Source organism: Sinocyclocheilus grahami, unplaced genomic scaffold (assembly GCF_001515645.1).
Source record: "Sinocyclocheilus grahami isolate Dianchi unplaced genomic scaffold, SAMN03320097.WGS_v1.1 scaffold910.1, whole genome shotgun sequence".
Lineage (NCBI taxonomy): Eukaryota > Metazoa > Chordata > Actinopteri > Cypriniformes > Cyprinidae > Sinocyclocheilus > Sinocyclocheilus grahami.
Window position 1 is genome coordinate 323,752 of NW_015506089.1, and position 24,812 is coordinate 348,563.

Sequence of the window (24,812 nt, forward strand, 5' to 3'; positions counted from 1 at the left end):
CCCCCCCCCCCCCCCCCAAAAAAAAATCTAAGTATAAAAATATTAATGCTGACAGAACTAATAATTGAATCTGCCATTAGGGAAAGTGGAGAGAAGAGATCCAGTCTGGAGATGAGCAGGAACAGTTGACTTGCATGGCAGACATGAAGATCCAGATTTTTAGTTTGTTCATTTGTTTTTTAATATTAATATATCATTAAAATATATTAAAAGACCATATCTCTGACCACAAGCTTATTATTTTTGATTTTACATTAATCTGTCCAGCCAAATGCACTGATAACATAACTATTTCATATCGTCATGTAAATGCTGTTGATACCAGAACATTCTCCGCTTCTGGTGCTTCCTCTGCTGATCCTTTCCTGAAGTTTTACATTTTACCTGTCCATCTATGATTTATGATATATACCATTCTCTTATTTCTAACATCCTGGATGAGTATGCTCCAATTAGGACCAGGTCTGTTCCCATGTCTCACTCCTGTCCTTGGTTTAATGCAGAGCTACGTGCTATGAAGGCAAAAAGCACACAACTTGAACATCTTTTTAGGAAAACGGGTTTAACTGTCCATTATCTTGTTTATTCTGATTACATCAAGAACTACAAAACTGCCTTGAATGCAGCCCGCTCTTCTTATATCTCCAGCATCATTAACAAAGCTAAAAATAGGCCTCAAGCACTATTTAGCATGGTAAACAAACTAATACTGCAAAAGTTCAGCCTGCTCCGGTTGCGGACCAATTCCCTAGATCTCGAAAGGACCGTAACAGTGCACCTTGTAGAGCGTCCTTGAGCTTGGGAAAGGCGCTATATAAATTAAACATATTATTATTATTATTATTATATTAATTAACATTTAAAAATGTTCATAATTGTTTGAACAAAATAGACTACTGGGGGGGGGGGATCTGAATAATTATCTTATGACTCTTTAAATAATACAATAGCCTAATTGTAATAATAATTAAAAAAAAAACATATATATATATAAATAAGAGCAAGCATGGTAATAACATTGTGGTCAGTAGCCCTTGGCTTGGTATTGTTGGCAGAATTTGGCCCTCGGTGAAAACTAATTGAGGAACCCCGTTATACACACACACTTACATATAATTAAAATAATTAGAATAAATAAACAGTGATTGTATACAAATATATTATTAATTATTTTAAACCTTAAATTATTTCTCTCTACATGTCTGCAAAAATTTTTTATAGATGTATTAAGTTTTTAATTTATAGCTCACACACACACAAATAAATATATAAATAATTAGAATAAATAATATACATTGTGTACATACAAATATATTATTTATTCTCTCTCTCTCTCTCTCTCTCTCTCTCTATATATATATATATATATATCTCATACCCTGGACCACAAAACCAGTCATAAGGGTGAATTTTTGAAATTCAGATTGATACATCATCTGAAAGCTGGATAAATAAGCTGTCCATTGATGTATGGTTTGTTAGGATAGGACAATATTTGGCCGAGATACAACTATTTGAAAATCTGGAATCTGAGGGTGCAAAAAAATCTAAATATTGAGAAAATCGCCTTTAAAGTTGTCCAAATGAAGTTCTTAGCAGTGCACATTACTAATCAAAAATTATGTTTTGATATATTTACGGTAGGAAACTTACAAAATATCTTCATGGAACATGATCTTTGTATAATATCCTAATGATTTTTGGCATAAAAGAAAAATTGATAATTTTGACCCATACAATGTATTGTTGGCTATTGCTACAAATATACCCCAGCGACTTAACACTGCTTTTGTGCTCCAGGGTCACATATATAAACAAATACTATTTTTTTTTCATAAGCTCAGTGTACTCACCACAGTGACGGCGTCATTAAGTAAAGACTCTCCGAACACCAGGATGTGGAGCAGCTCGTTAATGTGGATCTCCTCAAACACAGCCAGAACAGCCACGGGGTCCACAGCCGAGATGATGGAGCCGAACAGCAGGCACGACAGCAGGTCCACTGTCACCAGTCTATGGCCCTCCAGCTGGCAAACTCCGTACAGCAGACCACCAACGAAGAAGGCATTCCAGAGCGTTCCCACCACTGCAAACATGAGAATAGTGCCCAGGTTCTCAGTGAATTGCCGTATGGGCAAGAAGTAGCCGGCGTCGAGGATGATGGGAGGCAGTAGGTACAGGAAGAAGATCTTGGACTCCAGCACCGGAGGGATCTCGCCTACCAGCTTCATGAGACCGCCGACCAGCAGGCCCACCACGATCAGCAGACAGCTCTCCGGCACGATGGAGGACAAGCGAGGGATCAGGTGGAACCCTGAAAGAGAGTGAGGGACATGGATGCATCAAGACTAGACAACTGCAATCATTAGTCATTCAGTATAATTAGTGACGCTCCAAAAGCAATTTTTTTTTACCAGAAACACAGAAACCAAAAATGTTTCCACATTTTAACCAAGAGTTAACCAATACTTTTGCCGAAATTGCAAAAGTAATACATTTTTGCTGTTCCGGCCAAATATTTTTGGTTCTGACAATTTCACCAAATTCATCACCAAATCATCACTAAATAATTTAATAAATATAATATAATATAATATATAAATAAAATAAAATATAGAAGTGAACTGCTGGAAGCAAAACACAAGCACTTATTATTCAGTAAATCTGATGATTAACGCAGTTTATAGTCTTCACTTTGGTGTTTGGTTTCAGTTTTCTGTACATTAATTAATATTTGGATTAACATATATATTAATTACAATTGGACAAATTTGGCCCATTCCATGTAAATTGGATTTATGGCAATTTTGAATAGCCAGTTTATGGAAATAGCCAAATGAAATGCTCATGCGGTGTAGTCGCAACACAAACGACATCAGTGTGAAAACTCAGTGTGATCCTGCAGTTGCAGCTGCGCTGATGCTCTGCTGACATGAGTAACCGGTGTTGAACCTCAGAGCTGCAGAATGATGTCAAAAGTGTCAGAGCCTCATGACAGGGTCACAATCAAGAGTGTGAAGTTGTGAAAAAAAAGGTCACATTTCAGCCCTAATGCCAGTTAAACTGCTTACCTGAGAGCCGAAAACATTTCAACACATGACTGACTTCCATTCTATCATCTCTGGTTTGTCATAAGCTTTGCAAGGTTATTATTACCGGTGATAGGATATATGTCTATGGAACAGTGATGCATCTGAAATATATTTAAAGACTGACGTTGTCTTCATTTCAACTGAAGAAAGTCATTACAATTATCTACGCAAGCACATACGCAGATCTGTGACACGACAACAGTCAGCAAAGAGCAGGCCTTGGAGACGAGCTCAATTAAAACCTCTGAAAGGCCCTCGCAGGGAGTAATGGATCTTCTTATATTGGCTCTGGTCTTTCGTTTCTCCAGCTCAAACCAGGGGTCAACATTTAGCTGGTTAACATTGTACAGTAGCTACAACATTAATGGAGGAAATAAGCCCGTTCCTCCACTGACAGCCAAACAAATATTATGCAATCAACATAACAGTTTTGTATTAATTTGTCTATATGTACATGCATCAGAAGTAGGGATGCACCAAAATGAAAATTCTTGGCCGAAGCCGAACAAAATGAAACACTGGGCCAAAGGCCGAATACCAAACACGGTTTTTCAAATTTTTTCCCCCATGTAGGCCTATTTTGCCATTTTTTTCACCATTGCATTAATTAAACGGCCAAAATGTGCTTTTTACGGTTTTGTCCTGCTTTTCAAATAAAAAAAATCAATTACAAAACAACAATTTAAAAATATTTACTTAACACTGAACTAGGGATGTAACGGTATGAAAATTTCATATCACGATTATAGTGACCAACTAGGGATGTCAACGATTAATCAAATAAGCCCGTTCCTCCACTGACAGCCAAACAAATATTATGCAATCAACATAACAGTTTTGTATTAATTTGTCTATATGTACATGCATCAGAAGTAGGGATGCACCAAAATGAAAATTCTTGGCCGAAGCTGAACAAAATGAAACACTGGGCCAAAGGCCGAATACCAAACACGGTTTTTCAAAATTTTTCCCCCATGTAGGCCTATTTTGCCATTTTTTTCACCATTGCATTAATTAAACGGCCAAAATGTGCTTTTTACGGTTTTGTCCTGCTTTTCAAATAAAAAAAATCAATTACAAAACAACAATTTAAAAATATTTACTTAACACTGAACTAGGGATGTAACGGATCACGATTATAGTGACCAACTAGGGATGTCAACGATTAATCAATGATCGATTAATTGTTGATAAGAGATGCAATCGATTAAACCTATCGATGGTCGATTAAGTGGTTTAATTTTGGGCTGCGTGCGGCTCATGCGCAAAACACGTGCGCGTGAGTGACAGTGACGGTATATAAATGCATCATCATTCATTCATAATGTACAAATTAAGCTTTTAATGCGATTTAAACTTTAAAAGTACATTAAAATAGAAACAACACAAAGTGCTTCAACATGGAAAGCAATAGAAATGTAGTAACTAAGTAATTTCCCCAGATAATTCTTTCATATCGGGCTCTGCGCTTTGCAGGGCTGCGGGACACGGGACAGATAGGCTATTCATTCCTACAATTTGTTAATTCGTTCCTACGACTTATTAATTTGTGGCCACTGTCCATGTTTCATTAATTTTGTTCCTTAAATAACCCATGATTTAACTATTCTTAATTCACGGCCATGAAATCTTTAATTTCCCTTAGATGCGAAAACAGTGATAAAAAGTGAATGACAAAATAAACCTGCGAAATTAGAAGGTTAGACGGTGAGGATTTAGGAAAAGAAGCTATGCCTAAATATTATTGAATTTGTGGAAATTCGTGACCACATAAATGTAGGCTATTATGGGCTCGAACGGCATCCAAAAGCATGGTTGCGATGTAAAATTTTCCAGCTAACCAAATATTCCTCTAATAAACAAAGCTTTTATACCACACTTGCCATAATCAGAGCTTATAATTTGCAAATAAATAATTACTGGATTCAAAACGGCAATTAAAAGGCGTTGTGACCGACACTGACTATACGTTTTCCCGGAGTATTCAATATCTGTCACTAAACGGTGATGCCACAACTAGAGCATCGTTCACAAGTTTCTGCAGGACCTAACTAGCCTAGGCACAGGTTTTCAAGCCCTGGGACAAAATGGGATGCTTTAAGGAAAATGTATAGCCTATGTAAGCAATAGGCCTTAATAAAAATAACAATTTGTTTTCATTAAAAAAAAAGCAAACTATATCTGGCTTAAATCATTAAGCTAACAGATTTGAAATCCACCACGAAACCATTAAAAGAGGCACGTTCAGCGGTCTCCGTGTCGGGATAGGAAACAGTCAACCAAGTAAAATGATCTCAAACGAGCTCTCTTCATTTTATCAAATGATCATAATCAAATCTATTCATTTTACAATCCTACTACTAGCATTTTATTCAGACTAAATCCCCTTTAAATTGGGTAAGAAAGCGGTTTCTTTTTTTTTTTGAGTAACTTTTGCACATCCTGTCATAGACGTATTTTGCAGCATTGAGGTTAACGATTAATCGATTAATTGATCGTTAATTTAAACGACAATCGATCATGGAAATGATCGAAAATTATCAATATTATCACGGTTTTGTTCAAATTAGATGAAAATGTTCAAAAAGAATTGATACACACACTGAAAACATTTCAATAAGTTTTATATTTGAAAATCAACAAACAACAAAAACAATTGGCAGCTATATGCATTGGCAGCTATTTTTTTAACATAAACATTAAATTAAGATTAACATGAAGCCCTAATAATAATATATATACGTATACACAATGTGATTTCCAAAAACAATTGGCAGCTATATGCATTGGCAGCTATTTTTTTACATAAACATTAAATTAAGATTAACATGAAGCCCTAATAATAATATATATACGTATACACAATGTGATTTCCGTTAGTGATCGTGTGATCTTTGGTTAGGAGATCTTGTGATGCTTTTTAAAGCAAAGTTGGGGTTGATTTCGAGTTCACATACAAACATAAATAGAATAGGCGAATTAAATTTGTCTACTATATACAATAATACATATTTATTTGCAACAACTGATGGAGTACTGAATGCTGCATGCACGCGCAGCATTGTCAAGGTTAGATTCAGTTTCTTTTTTTTTCTGGACTCCTTTTTAATGGTTAAATTTTAAAATTGTATTAATCAAAAAGTATGTCTAATTAATAAAAATCATGAAACTTAAACAATTTAACATCAATTTATTAAAAGTTTAACAAATATTACGTTTAGGGCCCTATGAAATGTTTTATTTGTCCTAAACGATAATACTAACCGTCAGGGCATTTTATCGTGATTTATCGTGAAACCGGTAATCGTTCCATCCCTACACTGAACATTTTTTTTTTTTTTTACATTCTAGCAGACATTATACCAACAAAGCACAATTTAAGTTAGTAAAATAATATTTTTTGGCCATTTTTGAGACTGGAATCAGGCATGTATTTTTTACAGTACAAACAAAGGCAGCCTTGCTGAGCAGAAGAGAATTCTTTTAAAGGGGTCATATGACGCGCTTTGGACTTTGAAGCCTGGCGCCGCGATCTCGTGCCGCGCTGTTTGAATACATGCAATTCGTGCGTGCATTAGAAAACCTAACATTCTGCAGTTTATTTACTAATCCTTTGAGGCCATTTCACAATTTCAATCATCATACAGTAGCCTAACCACCAGCATCAGCCTCCTCTTCTTCTCATCGGAGACGTGATGCAGCACTAAACAGTCTCTCGCTGTCTGTGCTTCGTATACCTGTACATACAATTGTCGATTTGTATATTTTTATTCCTTATTTACGTTCTATTTTTCTATTTTTTATTATCTGTGTTTTTGTTCTGTCACTGTCATTCTGTTACACTGTGGAGCTTCTGTCATGAAAACAAATTCCTCATATGTGTAAACATACCTGGCAATAAAAACTCATTCTGATTCTGATTCTGATTCTGATTATTATAATAAAACGTTGTGCATTCTTTGGGTTTAGTTGCTGTGTTTCAGCGCGTTGTTATGGGAAGAGCGCATCCACAACAGGATCACACATTCTGACTATAGCATGCAATAACTGCGTCATTTTGTACATATATAAGTTGTAATATTATGTTTATGTTGTATTAATATTAATCTCAGGATGCATTTCCTTGAGTTAAATAAGCTGCCAGCAAAACGCTTCAGTTTACCGTGTTCATTCAGCTCTTCAGCTTCAGCACGCGCAGCTCAACGGCTGCTATTTAAAACAGTGGTATTAATTTGTTACTTTTTCAAAATCATTGATATATTATTAATAACAACAACCACTTGTATTGTTCTCTTATTATTTTCATCAACAGTATGGTTTAGTAATTAAAATCATTTAATTATTGTCCGTGCAGAGGCTATTCTGTTTTATTGATCTGTGGCGCATTCATTTTGATTCTTTACATGTGTAATGATGTCCAGTGACTTGTTTGCATTATTTATGCATTATTTTATTTATTTGTAAGACTTTTTTATGACTAAATTTGGTAATGGGAGAGTAAAAATATTTTTAAAACGTACACCGTTCAAACTAGGCTGCTTATGTTGAAGTGTTTGGGATGTGGCTTTTAATGATGAGACCTTTTTTGTAATCAGGCTCTCAAAAAGTATATAACAATTTGGATATAGAGTTATCGGCCAACATATCGGTTATCGGCTTTCAAAAATAAAGAATAATCGGTTATCGGTATCGGCCAAAATTTTCATATCGGTGCATCCCTACTTCTAATGAATTCTGCATCTTTCTCTGAAAGTTTTAAATACTTTCACACTGCCGACATGTTTTGCTGCATTAATGCGTGCCTCTATTTGATCGCGTTAGTCATTGTTCGGTACATATTATTCAGCCTTTTTGCTTATTCGGCCGAACACCGAAGAGGTGCATCTCTAATCAGAAGGACAGGAAGTATTTTTTCAGTGTTTTGTTAAAAGTGTCCTGTTAAAAGTAGTAACAAGTTTAACCTTGGTTTGTTACATTCTGTAAAAGAACATTTAAAAAAGTCATAAAACAAACAAATTGTAAAATAAAATAATAAATAATAACTAAATTAAACAAAAAACTAAAAATAAATAGCTTCCCCTTCATTTCTGTATTATCAAAATTACAATATAATATAATTATTAACTAAATAAATAAATAAATCACTTATTATTCAGCCTTTTTGCTTATTCGGCCGAACACCGAAAGAGGTGCATCTCTAATCAGAAGGACAGGAAGTATTTTTTCAGTGTTTTGTTAAAAGTGTCCTGTTAAAAGTAGTAACAAGTTTAACAACCTGTGGTTTGTTACATTCTGTAAAAGAACATTTAAAAAAGTCATAAAACAAACAAATTGTAAAATAAAATAATAAATAATAACTAAATTAAACAAAAAACTAAAAATAAATAGCTTCCCCTTCATTTCTGTATTATCAAAATTACAATATAATATAATTATTAACTAAATAAATAAATAAATCACTTCAGTTTAGTTCCACTGGATCATCAAAAAATTACATAAAAAAAATACATTAAAAAAATAACTTATTTGGCTTAGTTTCACTTATTTATCAAAAATAAATAATAAATCAATAGTTTCTGCTTACTTTACGAACATAATATACTAAAAAAAAGAATCCAAAATTTACCCAAAAATAAATAAATAAACAACCTCACCTTAGTTTCACTTGTTTATAAAAATATAATAACTAAAATAAACAATTAAATAATTAAATTAATAAATAAAACAAACAACTTTTCTTAGTTTCACGGCATAATCTAAATAACATAAATACAGTTTAGTTTCCCTGGATCATCAAAAAATTACATAAAATGAAATAAAGTCAAATAAATAATTTGCCTTAGTTTCACTTGTTTATCAAAAATAAAATATAATAAATAACTAAAATAAGCAAATAAATAATTAAACAAATAAAAACTAATAATTTATGCTTAGTTACACTGCATTATGCAATTGCAATAAACAATAGATTTAGTTTTATTACAATGGATCATTAAAAAATAAAATAAGAAAATAAATAAAAACAAAGCACTTTATTTTAACTGCACGCAAATTGCCACATGGCCATTTAATATATAAACAATTTTTAGTAGACGTTGAACTCAATTCTCGTCCGAAATCTTTGCACATTAAAAAAAAATACTACCTCACATTGTGTCAATCACATTTATACCCTGCCTCCAAAACTTTCGTCTGTCATAAATGTTTTTTTTTTTTTGTTTTTTTTTAAATCGGATCAGTTTCGACTTTCTGCATTTTCGCATCCGTAGCATGCCTTCTGATAGGAAAGGATGATGAATACGAAAGAAAAAAAAAAACGCATACGAAACTTTCAGACACAGTGTGCAAGGTCCTTTACAGTGATAAAAAATTACTCACACCCTGATAAGACTGTGCTCATACAGCCCGGCCTAAAAGAACATTTAAAAAAGTCATAAAACAAACAAATTGTAAAATAAAATAATAAATAATAACTAAATTAAACAAAAAACTAAAAATAAATAGCTTCCCCTTCATTTCTGTATTATCAAAATTACAATATAATATAATTATTAACTAAATAAATAAATAAATCACTTCAGTTTAGTTCCACTGGATCATCAAAAAATTACATAAAAAAAATACATTAAAAAAATAACTTATTTGGCTTAGTTTCACTTATTTATCAAAAATAAATCAATAGTTTCTGCTTACTTTACGAACATAATATACTAAAAAAAAGAATCCAAAATTTACCCAAAAATAAATAAATAAACAACCTCACCTTAGTTTCACTAAAAATATAATAACTAAAATAAACAATTAAATAATTAAATTAATAAATAAAACAAACAACTTTTCTTAGTTTCACGGCATAATCTAAATAACATAAATACAGTTTAGTTTCCCTGGATCATCAAAAAATTACATAAAATGAAATAAAGTCAAATAAATAATTTGCCTTAGTTTCACTTGTTTATCAAAAATAAAATATAATAAATAACTAAAATAAGCAAATAAATAATTAAACAAATAAAAACTAATAATTTATGCTTAGTTACACTGCATTATGCAATTGCAATAAACAATAGATTTAGTTTTATTACAATGGATCATTAAAAAATAAAATAAGAAAATAAATAAAAACAAAGCACTTTATTTTAACTGCACGCAAATTGCCACATGGCCATTTAATATATAAACAATTTTTAGTAGACGTTGAACTCAATTCTCGTCCGAAATCTTTGCACATTAAAAAAAAATACTACCTCACATTGTGTCAATCACATTTATACACTGCCTCCAAAACTTTCGTCTGTCATAAATGTTTTTTTTTTTTTGTTTTTTTTTAAATCGGATCAGTTTCGACTTTCTGCATTTTCGCATCCGTAGCATGCCTTCTGATAGGAAAGGATGATGAATACGAAAGAAAAAAAAAAACGCATACGAAACTTTCAGACACAGTGTGCAAGGTCCTTTACAGTGATAAAAAATTACTCACACCCTGATAAGACTGTGCTCATACAGCCCGGCCCTAGAGCAGCATTACATAAAAATACACAAAGGAGTGACAGCAACAGGACAAAACAGCAGAGTCAGAATCCCTCAGCTATTATGAGGTGATTTGACCTTCACATTGGCACCGTGCCCGTCGTGAGGCCCCTCAAACAGCCAACAATGAGCCCCCAGGAGAGGCTGTGAATTATTCAGAGCCCAGGGTGACACGCGTCTTCTGCTGGCACGTGTGCAGAGACGAGAAAACAGCGTGAACATGCTACCTGCGTTCAGTGCACCAACACACACTGAGCACATCCAATTAAAAACGCTCGTTAGCACATAACAAATGTCAACATCTCACCGCTACAGAAATGAAGCCTTCATGCAAGCTGTGATCTAAATAACTCATTGACTTCACATGTTCTCGCTTTTTTTTACACAAGCCTTGCCTTGAAGTGGCAAGGGAACAAAGTTAATAGCTGGAGAGATGAGGGGAAAAAAGAAAAGATGGATGAAAGGGCCCAGAATGTACACTTTTCTAGCAATATCTTTTTCCCAGCAGTCCACTTTTAATTAAGGTTTCTTGCCCCAAAACAGCCCCTTATAACCTTGGAATTAATTAAAAGAATGTTCTGTAACTTTAAGACAACTGTATGCAAATGGACTCAGCAAAAATGTATGAACTATGCAGTGCATCAAAATCTGCTGCACACAAAATGGTCACGTAAAAAAAAAATTTAAGTGAAATTGAAACTACAAGCATGTGGGAAATGTGCTAAACAGACAAAGGTGTACACGTGTACCTCTATCATTCGGCACAAATCCAAATCATGTTTTGTATGTTTGACGTTAAGTGTTAGTTCACCCAAAAAAGGAAAATTCTGTCCTTGATTACTCACCCTCGTGCCGTTCCAAACCCATAACACCTTCGTTCATCTTCAGAACACAAATGAAGATATTTTTGATGAAATCCGAGAGCACAGCAAGGGTCCTACCACGATCACAATATTGTTCACAAATCTGTCTAAATCGGTGTTAGTGAGCACTTCTCCTTTGCCGAGATAATCCATCCACCTCACAGACAGATTTGTGAACAATATTTGAGAGAAATAGGCCTTTTGTGTACATAGAAAAAGTCTTAGACTCCCACAAAAGACTCAATAACATATGTATGTTTACATGCTCATGCACTACAAATCATCTTGCACTGTAAGGACCAGTAAGCAACCAAGGAATAGTATGTAAAGTATTTATGTGAAGCATTTGTATAGTTTGTATTCTCTAGTTTATGTATAGGTCATTATTTATATATAGTATATAGTAGGTTAGTTGTGTTTCGGTTTATACTGTTTTACTTCATTGTCTGTATTTATGTAGCATCTTGGTCCTGTGAGGCATGACATTTCGTTCCACTTAGAGGAACGTAGCGGAATGACAATAAAGCTCAACTTGACTTGACTTGATATTACTTGCATGTTGGCTGTTTATTAGTACTTAAAGCGCATATTTACGCGTTATTCTGCATGAACATATATTAGATCCCTTAATCCACCCCATACCTAAACTTAACAGCTACCTTATTAATTATTGATAAGCAGCAAATTGCAAAACAAACGTTTATCGAGGCAAAAGTCGTAGGGAGCACAGACCAACAGAACTACAAAAATAGGGCAAGTTCCAAACAGACTGCCAGAATGCTACTTAATATCCAAGTCTTGAGTTGCACAGGTTTATGTCAATATGTTTATGGTTAAATGTTAAATAGGTTTGTGTTGCATTTTCTATGAATTATTCATTGAGCTCTGTCATATTCTGTGATCGTCTCGCGCTGTGAAATACAAACTAGGCAAGGGCCGGTATGAGATTTTGACTGTATGATAACCTTAAGCAAAAATATCACAGTTTCACGGTATTGTCGGTACAGCTCTAAAATGTGTTATTTTTAAATGAATGTTTTTGAGCAACATGCAGAATATTAGGGACAGTAGAATTTGTTTATTTTTTCTTTGATTTGTTTCCTAAAAAGAAGAAAAATAAAGACTGACATCTTTATTTAACCTAAATCTGTAATTACAGTTATGCCATGGTCTGTCTGAATACTCGATTCTGATTGGCTGGCAGGTGTTGGTTACGTCGCCGCCCTATGTACCGTGACGTCACATTCTCATTCTCTATTGCACAGGTAGTTCCAGGTCACTTTAATCACGTTCTATATTAATGCGCTTCCTATAAACATTGGTAACCATAGTAACATACAGTTACAGTTGAATAGTAATACAGAGTGAGACAGTTACAGTAAACATTTCCGATTTACTTAGCTAGGCTAAATGGTCGATTTTCGCGTGTCATTTAGCTTATACGGTCATTACGGCAATTTTGATAAATGGGCAGAGGCACAAGATGAACTGGACGAACTGGAGAATAGGCTTGCCGTGATAGACGGTGTTGACGGTGATACCGGTGTTAAGCCGCAACAACGGTTACGTCACTTGCCCACCAACCCCCACCGTCGTTTAGATTTTTTGTAGTAGCCTAATAAAAATAATTTAGTTCAGGAAAATAACAGACACTACAATTAAAAACTGACGCGGCTGCTCAATGCAGCGTGCCGAATGACAGTCGCATCACAGATCATATTTAATTTTTCCAGTGAGGAGAGTGAGTCGAGCTGACTGACAAGAAGAGTGAGGTGAGGTGAGACAGACAAGACGATCACGGATGATTTAGTTTCAAAACAAAATGCAAAAGCGCCTGTTTGGCAATATTTTGGATTTTGTAAAGCCTGTTGACTTTATTTAAGGTGATTTTGGATCAGTTAATTTCTAATTTAATTGGCTCCACATTGTTTTTGTTTACACTTTATTTAAACTTTGTGTCATTTATTTATTTCATTTGACATCAAGGTGTATGCCGTGCCTCCAAGCTTTCTTGCCTAATAAACGTTCTACGTTTCGAATTTATTTCGATACATGCATGTTTACTTAGCCTATTTCCAGTTTTGTATACCCATTTAAACTTTATGTAACTTATTTGTTATTTTATATTAGGCATAGCCTGACCTTTAGCATGGTGTATTTTTATTTGTTTTGTTAATAAAATATTCTGTTTTATATATAGACTAAAGTGAGTTTGACATTGTATTTTGTTGTCGCATTCAAGCAATTGACGCCGAACTGCCGCTAAAAAGTGCTCGAAAGTGAAAGTAAAATGTGCCGGAGCTTTTAAGCTATTTAAAAGCGACGGAAAGCGAGGAAAGAGGGAAAATTCAAACGAACTAAAAATGAACAATTGCTTTACGCTGAACTGCCGCCATTTCAAAGTGAAAGTAAAATGCACACATCGCTTTTACAAGCTATTTAAAAGCGATGGAAAGCGAGGAAAAGAGGGAACGTCCCCACCCCCACGGTGATACCGGTATTACCGGTGTTGTCACACGTCAATTAACCGGTGAGAAAATTTCCTCACTGTCACAACCCTAACATACAACTGTAAAAAAAAAAGTTTACAGTGTAATCTTATATTCATTTGGTAAATAGTATGCAATCACCAAATTAAAAATCTCGCAAGTTCAAGTTACTTAAACTGTGGACATGTTAATTGAAGCTATTTGAATAATTACTTATCTGGTTCAATGCCACATTCAAAAAATATTAAAATAGCAAAGATAAATATTATTGTTAATGCTCTTTTATCATACACACACACACACACACACACACACATATACCCATTTGCACCTACTAAAACTTTTCAATTACTTTTTCAATTGAACAGATTCTATCTACACAATTTACCGGGCATGTCAGATCTCTCTGTCTGCACCAGGACTCCTCTAACAGACTAAGGCTGGGTTGATATATAGTGTGCAATGGTAGAAATATGACATTTTGCTTCATCATTAACTTATGCAATAGAGCTGCATGCATCTGCATTTAAAACTTCAAAACACACTTCCAATAAGGCTTTTTTTTCATTGTGTTGAGTCTTTAGATGTTGGATCAGTCAGTCAAATTTCTGGCTTGGCAGATGGAACAGGCTAAGCAAACATCTGGCATGTAAATCTGAGGGGTAAACAGGCAAGGAATGCAAAAGAGAAGAAGCAGCAGTGAACTCTGCTCCTCTGATTACAGGGTCACTAAAGGTGTTCGTAATGGCTGCGCCGATGAGTCATATTGATCCTGGCCACAAGTGGACAGCCTGTCAAGGGAAAAACCAGCATCATCTCAGTGAGAGACTGGGACTGGCTGCCAGGTGACTAATCTGCATGTTATTATCACTAACAACAACTGTTACCAAGATAGAAACTAGCAGAGAAAAATGTGTAATCATTAACTAAATAAAAATACAAAAAAAGTGGGTTTGCAGAGAATAGGTCTGTGCAATTAATCGAATGCGATTGTCATGCACATTAGGGCTGGGTATCGATTCAGATGTCCTGATTCGATTCGATTTCGATTCGCAAGCTCTCGATTCGATTCTCGATTTTTTTTTTATTACATTCAGTGAATATAGTTTTAATACAAATGCTATTGATATTTCAAAAAAATTAACAGTAAACATCAGTTTACAAATGGTGAATTAATAAAAAGAAATTAAGAACCACATGCCTGTATTTTAAACCTATTCTTTTTTTTTTTGTATAGGGTCCTTTTTTAAACAATAATAGGCCCCTATAAAATGTTCTTAATTTTTCTGGTAATCAGATGAAGGCATAAAACATTAATTTAATTTATCCCAATCAAATGAAAATTAAACCCTTTTATTTTTTTGGCAAACAAAGTGCTGCACAACAGAGGTTTACTGTTAAAATTAAAAAGAAAACAGATGTGATTATTCCTTTAAAAATAAATATTTATTCATATTTATTAGCAGTAGTAGCATTGATTCTTAAGACTGCTAAATAGTAATATATTCTGACAGTTTCATAACGTTAAACTAAACTTTTATTTTGACGGGTTGCCGTGAAGAACTTGCAGCTGCTGTGTATGTGATATGACGGTAGTTTTCGCAAATGAAACGGTAAAATGTTAATGAAATGACTGGAGATGATATTTGTGTGTTCATATCGTCATATAGTGAGACGGCAGAAGCTGAAAACACCGCGAGCATCATCCGCGCTTTAGTATGCGTGTAGTAAACAAAACAGTGTGCTGCGCCATCCGCCATTCATTCGTTCATTGTGGAAATCATGGCACCTTATGCGTGATATCAAATGCTTCCGCAGATTTATAGTATTACTATAGCATTTCACCTGAGAATTGCGAATCATGTGTATGGCCATGATAAGCGCTGAATGAATGACAGGCTTTCTGTTGTAACATTGCGCAAGGTAAATAAGGGTGACATCTAGTGGAGAAGACTAATGATAAGATTCACGTTAATCAGATTGTGCTTTAAATGTGTGCTGAAACAAATACCGGAAAAGATCGATTTGCGGCTTTTGAGAATCAATAACGAATCGACGTCATTTAAAAAAACGATTAATCGAAAAATCGCCCAGCCCTAATGCGCATCTCGTCAGTTATTTGATTAAAAAAAAACAGTAAATAACAGAAATATTGTGAAATATTATTACAATTTGAAATAACTTTTTTATCTGAATATCCTGTGAATTAACGCTGAATTTTCAGCATCATTCCTCCAGTCTTCAGTGTCACATGATCTTCAGAAATCATTCTAATATGCTGATTTGCTGCTCGAGAAACATTTCTGATTATTATCAATGTTGAAAACAGTTGTGCTGCTTCCTATTTTTGAGAAAACCATGATGCATTTTTATTTTCAGGATTCTTTGATGAATAGATATAATCTTTGAAATAGAAATCATTTGTAACACTATAAATGTCTTTACTGTCATTTTATTCATTTGAATGCATCCTTAATAAATTAAAATATCAATTTCTTTAAAGAAAAATGGTAGTGCATATAAAAGTTCTTTAATATTAGTTAAGTTATAGAAAAAAAAAATCACTTGAAAACTGTTATACCATGGTATTTAAAATTGACTTCAAATGAGCGGAGCGAAGGGCAAAGGCCAAATTTTGGGTGTCTGCCAGCAAGGTTCAAATAATTGGTTTCCTTTAATGCTGATAAGATTAAACACAGAATACTAATTAACAAGTCTGAGGGAACATCCCATCAACAGATGGCTAACATTTGTATGTAAAAATTTAGCACCTTTAAAAACAGACCACATGCATATGCATGAGCTACAAGTCCAACCGGCCCAACAGAAACAAAATCCTGCGGCTGAGATTTTCTAAAGGATCTTCTTAAGGATTGTTTAAGGATCATCAAAGCATTTAGAGAGCAGATAATTTGGATGTTTGCTGTCCTCTCCACCCTCTGTTTGCTCTGAAAGGGAAGCGGCTGTGCTGTAATCCCTCCGGCAAGGCCAGATCGCTTTCCTGTCCGAGCGCTAATCAGCTGATCAAACTAACGAGAGTGAACTGTGGGTGACGGGGGTCTGATGAAAACACTGATTCAAGCAGATAATACGCCACAGCCTGAACCAGTTTCACACTCTGAGGTCATGGGAGATTAGTTCACACAGATCAATTTAGAGGTAGCACGTAACGAATCAATGAAACGAGAGAACAGAATGAAAACTAACGAGAGTGAACTGTGGGTGACGGGGGTCTGATGAAAACACTGATTCAAGCAGACAATACGCCACAGCCTGAACCATTTTCACACTCTGAGGTCATGGGAGATTAGTTCACACAGATCAATTTAGAGGTAGCACGTAACGAATCAATGAAACGAGAGAACAGAATGAACAATGGACAAATAAATCAGATAACCTTAAGTTGCTGTAGAACAAAATGACAGCTGAATTCTGTGACGCTTTCTTTGGAAATCTGGGCCTGTTGACTTATTTCCTCATGTGACATTTACAGAACGGGAGTCAATATTTAAATACTTCAGATACAACAGTATTGTGTTAAACTACGGCAGGGATTCTGATTATATTTAATGTAATTTTTCATTTCATTTAGCCAAACCCCTTTGACATTAAATCTCAGGGGGACTGTAAGTAATACTTCAGATACAACAGTATTGTGTTAAACTACGGCAGGGATTCTGATTATATTTAATGTAATTTTTCATTTAATTTAGCCAAACCCCTTTGACATTAAATCTCAGGGGGACTGTAAGTAAATATTTTAAGTTAACATTTCAGTAATTTAACAATACATTCACATGTTCACCATTATCTCACATAGTCACATGACATGCAGATAAACAAATGCAATTTTTATTTGAGTTTCATTTTGATTTTAAAATTACTTATTTATTTTTATTAGTTCATTATTATTATTATTCATCAATTAATTAATTCAATATTTATTTTATTTTTAGGATATAATGAAATATTAGCTTTTCATCATTTCATAATCCCCCTAAATCCATTACAAACCTCAGTTTGGAAAACCCCGGCTTAAATAAAAATAATTATAGATTTCCTCATGGTCTCTTGCGGAGCGGCAACTTGAATTACTGCTCTGCCAAACAACAACACAAACAACACCAGAGCAATTAATGTAATCTGAACCCATATGACAGGACTTCACTCAAACTGTTCTGATGAATTAATATAAACCCCATGTCTGTATCGGTTTGCTTTCCATTTCCACCATGCCAATTAGCTGATACAAGCTATAAATGAGTCCTACTGTATGAACTACTTCTTGCGGTCTTCAGGCTGTGAGACTTGGCACTCACTCCCCATGAGGAGCATTTATTAATAATGAACAGACTCTGAAACATTAATGCTTAACCCTGGCAGAGGCACCAATTCATTTGGACCGATGGATTGAGATGTAAACACTATGAATGACAATGAAACTGTCGACCAGCAGAGGAGCCAGACATATAGTACATGCAGAGGATTTGATAAAAGTCACCTGACAAAACCAAACGAAAAACAGCACTCAGTCGCAGACTAGGACAATAAAGTCTGATTGATTGATTAATAAATAAATAAAGTCAAATTAAAAAGCTCTGAAAGCAAGTGAAAAATCACAAGGACAAGCAAAAAACTTAACAGGGAATAAGAACTAAAAATGTCTCTTCCTCAAATAAACCTATAGTATGACTTCATAAGGTTTATAATATACTATATAATATTGTAGTGCATTAGTTTTCTGGACTAATTTATTATTGACAGCTGTGCTCGCTATGACTGTTGCACAGAAAAAAAATCTGTGCGAAGATATTTTCTAAATAAATAAAATAAAATAGCCACATTTGCTAGTGAAATGCTGCTAGGTACAAATCTTGCCAGTGAATAATTACTTACATTTGTGTCTCATCCTCACATAAACCTAAGACTTTAGAGATTTCATAATATATAATATCTTTGTTCATGAGACTTCTGCACTAATTTATGATTGACAGATGTGCTTGCTATGAGCAGTCCATAAAAGAAATGGGAGAAGATTCTTCAAAAAAATGCATGCATTGCATACATGCACGCATATATACATAAATACCATAAGGGTTTGGGATGACATAATTGACACATACATTAATTTAATTTGTGACTGAACTAAAGCTTTAAAGTTATAAAATAAAATCATAAGCTTTAACGGCCACTGAAAATATTGCCTAAGCACGTAAAAAACTTAGAAAATAATTACTTACATTTGTGACCCCGCCTGTGAAAACCCAGCTAAAGTCATTTTTTTGTGATTTACTGTTTTCTATCACCCTTCATAAAGATGAAGAACATTCTGTGAAAACATAACCTTTATATCTTTAATATTGACTGAGTAAGGCCATGTCAAAGATTGAAATCATAGTGAAATTAATGGTTGAAATCAAACTTTGATGCTCGTTTTCTCATAATTAGATTTTGAGACTTTAGCCTGGATTTCACAGACAGGGTCACATTTGTGTTTCTTCTGCACATAAACGTATAGTATGACTTCAGAACACGTATATAGTGCATGAGTCTTCTTCTGGACTCATTTATGATTGGCAAATGAGCTCACTATTAACTGTCGTACAGAAAAAATCTGGGTGAAGATTTTTCAAAATGAATAAAATCTCAGAGTACAGTTTTGGGACGACACAAGACAGAATAGAAACAACATTTTGAGATGTCAACAAAACAACACGCAGACGGCTTCAGACTCCAGCGGGAGACTCGTACATCAGAAAACTAGAACGGTCACGGCTAATAAACTGAAATAGGAAGAAAGCCTGCAACTCCGCACACTTCTGACCTCGTCTACCCTCTTCTCCAACATCCTCTTCTCCTCTTGCATCCCACGTCTGCTGTATTTCCCCAAAACTTCACCATTCTCTGTTTCCATTCAAGCACTGACAACAATCGTCACACTATGCACTAACCGCCTCATAACCCACTCAATAAGTAAAACATGATTTAATAAACCATATTACACCCACCTCTTATCAAAACAACGCTTCATTGTCTCACTAAGCATTTAATTACACCGGCCCGGTGCAGCCGGTACTCTCGGGTCAGCATGTACTGTAATTAGCAGTACGTCAGGCGTCTAATTGACACTGTGCACTGTAGGGTATCATTCAACAGCAAGCAATGTAAGAATCTCAGGTCACCACTGTTCTAGTCTCAGACGCCACACAATGCCATGATGCGCTGCCATGAAACGGCAAGCGCTGATTGGCTGATGCTGCACAGCTGCCAGGCATTCCATTGGTCACTTTACAAGTCAGTGTTCCTGAATAAATGGACAGTTCTTGTTAGGGCTGTGCGATATTGAAGAAAAATGCGATATGCTATACGATAATGCTTAAAGGGCCACATGCTCAGATGAAACAGTTTTATTCAGCTGTAGCCGAGTCAGTTCTGTGAACTACTATAACTATCTTGTGTATATATATATGGTTATTTGTATGTACCAAGAGTTCCTGTAAAACCACAATAAATTTATTGTGTTTGCACACACTTAAGTGGTGAATAAAGCTCATTCTGATTTCGATTCTAATAAGAAAGAATCTAATTCTAATACAACAACTTCTGAAAGTGAACGGTATGTGTTTTACTTGAGCATTACGTTTAGGAACTGAATAATAAAAAGGAAAAATAAAACACTGCTTAGTATTTACTCTTTGAATTCAATAAGCACTGATTCTTATTTAAGCTACAAAAGTTATTTAGGTAAGAGCAGTGAGTGATTTTCTCTGTCTTTTGTTCATGGCCTCAAATATTGCAAGTTGTAGCGATATGCATATTGCGATACGTACATTTGCGATATTTTGATATATTGCACAGCCCTAGTTCTTGTCCAGATAAACTGCAAACTGGACCAGACTTTATGCTGGCAGCAAGACCAAATACTGTTCTGTTGACTGTGCAACTTTATCACTGTGTGAAAAGGAATATTTACACTGGTGAGAGCAAAGAAGAAAATGCCCCTGGGAAGAGGGTAATGTAAGGGTCTCTCTGAGTCGAAGACTTTATCACATGAAACATGTAGTGACTCAACTCACATGTAACGTCAGTGCACTAGACAAGAAAACATTAATGCAAACTAATTCTGCAGGAGATTTTCTCAGAACTAACTTCACGTTTCCAAGCCATTTTTTTTTTGTTACAACATATGTACTCGTATCAACTCATAACATATGTACACACACACAAATATAAAATAAACTAAAGTTTAAAATATTTTAATATATATATAGTTGATCACACAAAATTAAGCAACTGAATATAAAATATAGAATATAAAATACATGTTATGATAGGCCTATATATTTTTGGATATTATATTATATTATTTGGCATTACAAATTAAAATAAGACACTGAATATAAAAGTATAACCATTTCAAAATTATATTACATATGTATTATACAGAAATATTACACCAAAATAAAAAGTAAGTTTATTTTAAATATATATATATATATATATATATATATAAAGTTATTTGTATATTTATCACGTTTGTCTTGCAATACCAATTTTATAAAATTAAAATACTTTGTGTATTTTTTTACAGTACAATTTGCTGAAAATTACAGAACAATGTTTTTTTTTTTTTTTTTAGTAAATCGTGTAACTTCATTATTTAGCAAAACTGTACAATCTGTTAAAATAGAACCTGTTCCATTATTCATCAGAAAAAAATATAAAACTGAAAGAAAATCTAGAAAATAAATTTTACTGGCACTATTTTTAGGGCGCTATTTTTTTCCTCATTTATAGATTAAAGATTTCTTGGAATTATGCAAGGTTGACTACATTACAATATTTTCCTTTTCATATTGTTTCTGCATGAGTCTTCTTCTGGACTCATTTATGATTGGCAAATGAGCTCACTATTAACTGTCGTACAGAAAAAATCTGGGTGAAGATTTTTCAAAATGAATAAAATCTCAGAGTACAGTTTTGGGACGACACAAGACAGAATAGAAACAACATTTTGAGATGTCAACAAAACAACACGCAGACGGCTTCAGACTCCAGCGGGAGACTCGTACATCAGAAAACTAGAACGGTCACGGCTAATAAACTGAAATAGGAAGAAAGCCTGCAACTCCGCACACTTCTGACCTCGTCTACCCTCTTCTCCAACATCCTCTTCTCCTCTTGCATCCCACGTCTGCTGTATTTCCCCAAAACTTCACCATTCTCTGTTTCCATTCAAGCACTGACAACAATCGTCACACTATGCACTAACCGCCTCATAACCCACTCAATAAGTAAAACATGATTTAATAAACCATATTACACCCACCTCTTATCAAAACAACGCTTCATTGTCTCACTAAGCATTTAATTACACCGGCCCGGTGCAGCCGGTACTCTCGGGTCAGCATGTACTGTAATTAGCAGTACGTCAGGCGTCTAATTGACACTGTGCACTGTAGGGTATCATTCAACAGCAAGCAATGTAAGAATCTCAGGTCACCACTGTTCTAGTCTCAGACGGCACACAATGCCATGATGCGCTGCCATGAAACGGCAAGCGCTGATTGGCTGATGCTGCACAGCTGCCAGGCATTCCATTGGTCACTTTACAAGTCAGTGTTCCTGAATAAATGGACAGTTCTTGTTAGGGCTGTGCGATATTGAAGAAAAATGCGATATGCTATACGATAATGCTTAAAGGGCCACATGCTCAGATGAAACAGTTTTATTCAGCTGTAGCCGAGTCAGTTCTGTGAACTACTATAACTATCTTGTGTATATATATATGGTTATTTGTATGTACCAAGAGTTCCTGTAAAACCACAATAAATTTATTGTGTTTGCACACACTTAAGTGGTGAATAAAGCTCATTCTGATTTCGATTCTAATAAGAAAGAATCTAATTCTAATACAACAACTTCTGAAAGTGAACGGTATGTGTTTTACTTGAGCATTACGTTTAGGAACTGAATAATAAAAAGGAAAAATAAAACACTGCTTAGTATTTACTCTTTGAATTCAATAAGCACTGATTCTTATTTAAGCTACAAAAGTTATTTAGGTAAGAGCAGTGAGTGATTTTCTCTGTCTTTTGTTCATGGCCTCAAATATTGCAAGTTGTAGCGATATGCATATTGCGATACGCACATTTGCGATATTTTGATATATTGCACAGCCCTAGTTCTTGTCCAGATAAACTGCAAACTGGACCAGACTTTATGCTGGCAGCAAGACCAAATACTGTTCTGTTGACTGTGCAACTTTATCACTGTGTGAGAAGGAATATTTACACTGGTGAGAGCAAAGAAGAAAATGCCCCTGGGAAGAGGGTAATGTAAGGGTCTCTCTGAGTCGAAGACTTTATCACATGAAACATGTAGTGACTCAACTCACATGTAACGTCAGTGCACTAGACAAGAAAACATTAATGCAAACTAATTCTGCAGGATATATATATATATGTGTGTGTGTGTGTGTGTATGTGAAAAATATTTTATTGTTTTAGATTTTATATACTACCTCATAGTTGATCACACAAAATATGAAAAAGCCACTGAAGATTAAAATAAACACTTTTATACCATATTATTTTTGATATTATAATGTATGTGTGTACTATCAGACAGACAGACAGATAGATAGATAGCTGTCCCTGAATACAATAATGCAAAGGCAGTAATGCATAATGCATAACATATACATACATTATATAAACATACTCACCCAGTTTCATGAGTGAAGCCAGCAAAACCCATAATGAAATCTCAAAGGGGAGCTTGACGTGATCATAACCCAAAGACAGCACCGGGAAGGGCTTCTTGGACTGAGTGTGGTTCCCTTGACTCTGGGGCCCGTGGTCATGGCTGTCGGGGGACTTTCCGTGATTGGTGCCCATGTCTGGAGAGCTGGTGCCCACCAGGAGCCCCAAGACGAGGATGAACACCTGGAGCTCCATGAGAGTTGCGCGTTTCAGAAGATGAGAGGAATCCAACCGCGCGATATTATCTGACCAGGTCTGTCAGCTCTTGAACTAGCTGTAGGGTGAAGCTTGGTTTGAATCTACGGGGTCATCCCTGGAGCACTTTCTGACTTCAGTCTAAAAGGCTCTCGGGTTTCCTAACGTTACTTCCTGGCTTGAGTAAAGCACGCTCCAGGTGAAGACACGGCAAACCAGGAAATATAGACAGGTAAGTGTGTACATACCTGCATATGAAGCAGGAAATATAAGCGGGTATATACGCTCAACTCAAATATTGTTTATTTTCTTCCTCCATCATCATCATCATCAACAGCCCCTCAGAAACCGCGTGAAAAGGACACTCAATGACAACTCCAAGACCCTCCTCACCGATAAAAATCAGCCCTCAAATCATGTTTTCCTCATCTTGGTCGTTTTTATCTTCTGATAGCATCACAAGGAAAAGTGCTCGAACTACGGATGACTTTGCTGTATTCGCGGCAGCGTCACGCGAGCTCCTCAGCGCTCCTTAAAGAACTTTTACGATGTCTTTTAGCGCTAACACTAACCATTTCACACACACCGACTGCTTTTTCCATGTCTGCACACTGCGTGATGCGGAGCAAATATACGAACCGCTCTAAAAACACACCCTTTGGGCAGGTCAATGGGAGGGCTCTCTTTATTGGACTGCAGCGGCACCCAGTGGCGAGGAGGGGCGCTGGGTTTTTGCTGGTGGGGTTGCCAGATCATGTGTTTTTCTGCCGGGATAATATGAATAAAAAGCTCAATAAAACAGCATAATAAAATAAAATAAAATAAATCTGTCTGCATTTACTCACACTCATTTCGTTTCATGCATTGTAAGTGAATGGG

At 35.1% G+C, this 24,812-nt stretch overlaps 1 protein-coding gene across 1 annotated transcript in view; it reads right to left on the reverse strand.

The window, feature by feature from the left end:
* The window catches only part of LOC107564092 (sodium/hydrogen exchanger 1-like), a 49,240-nt gene extending 24,667 nt beyond the window's left edge, over positions 1-24,573 (reverse strand). The window contains exons 1-2 of the mRNA XM_016249087.1: positions 23,702-24,573; positions 1,854-2,314 (exon numbers count right to left, since the gene is read on the reverse strand). Of these exons, the coding sequence (XP_016104573.1) occupies positions 1,854-2,314; positions 23,702-23,933 (693 nt within the window). The 5' untranslated portion in view covers positions 23,934-24,573. The remainder of the gene's footprint in view (positions 1-1,853; positions 2,315-23,701) is intronic.
* Positions 24,574-24,812: the final 239 nt, after the last annotated feature.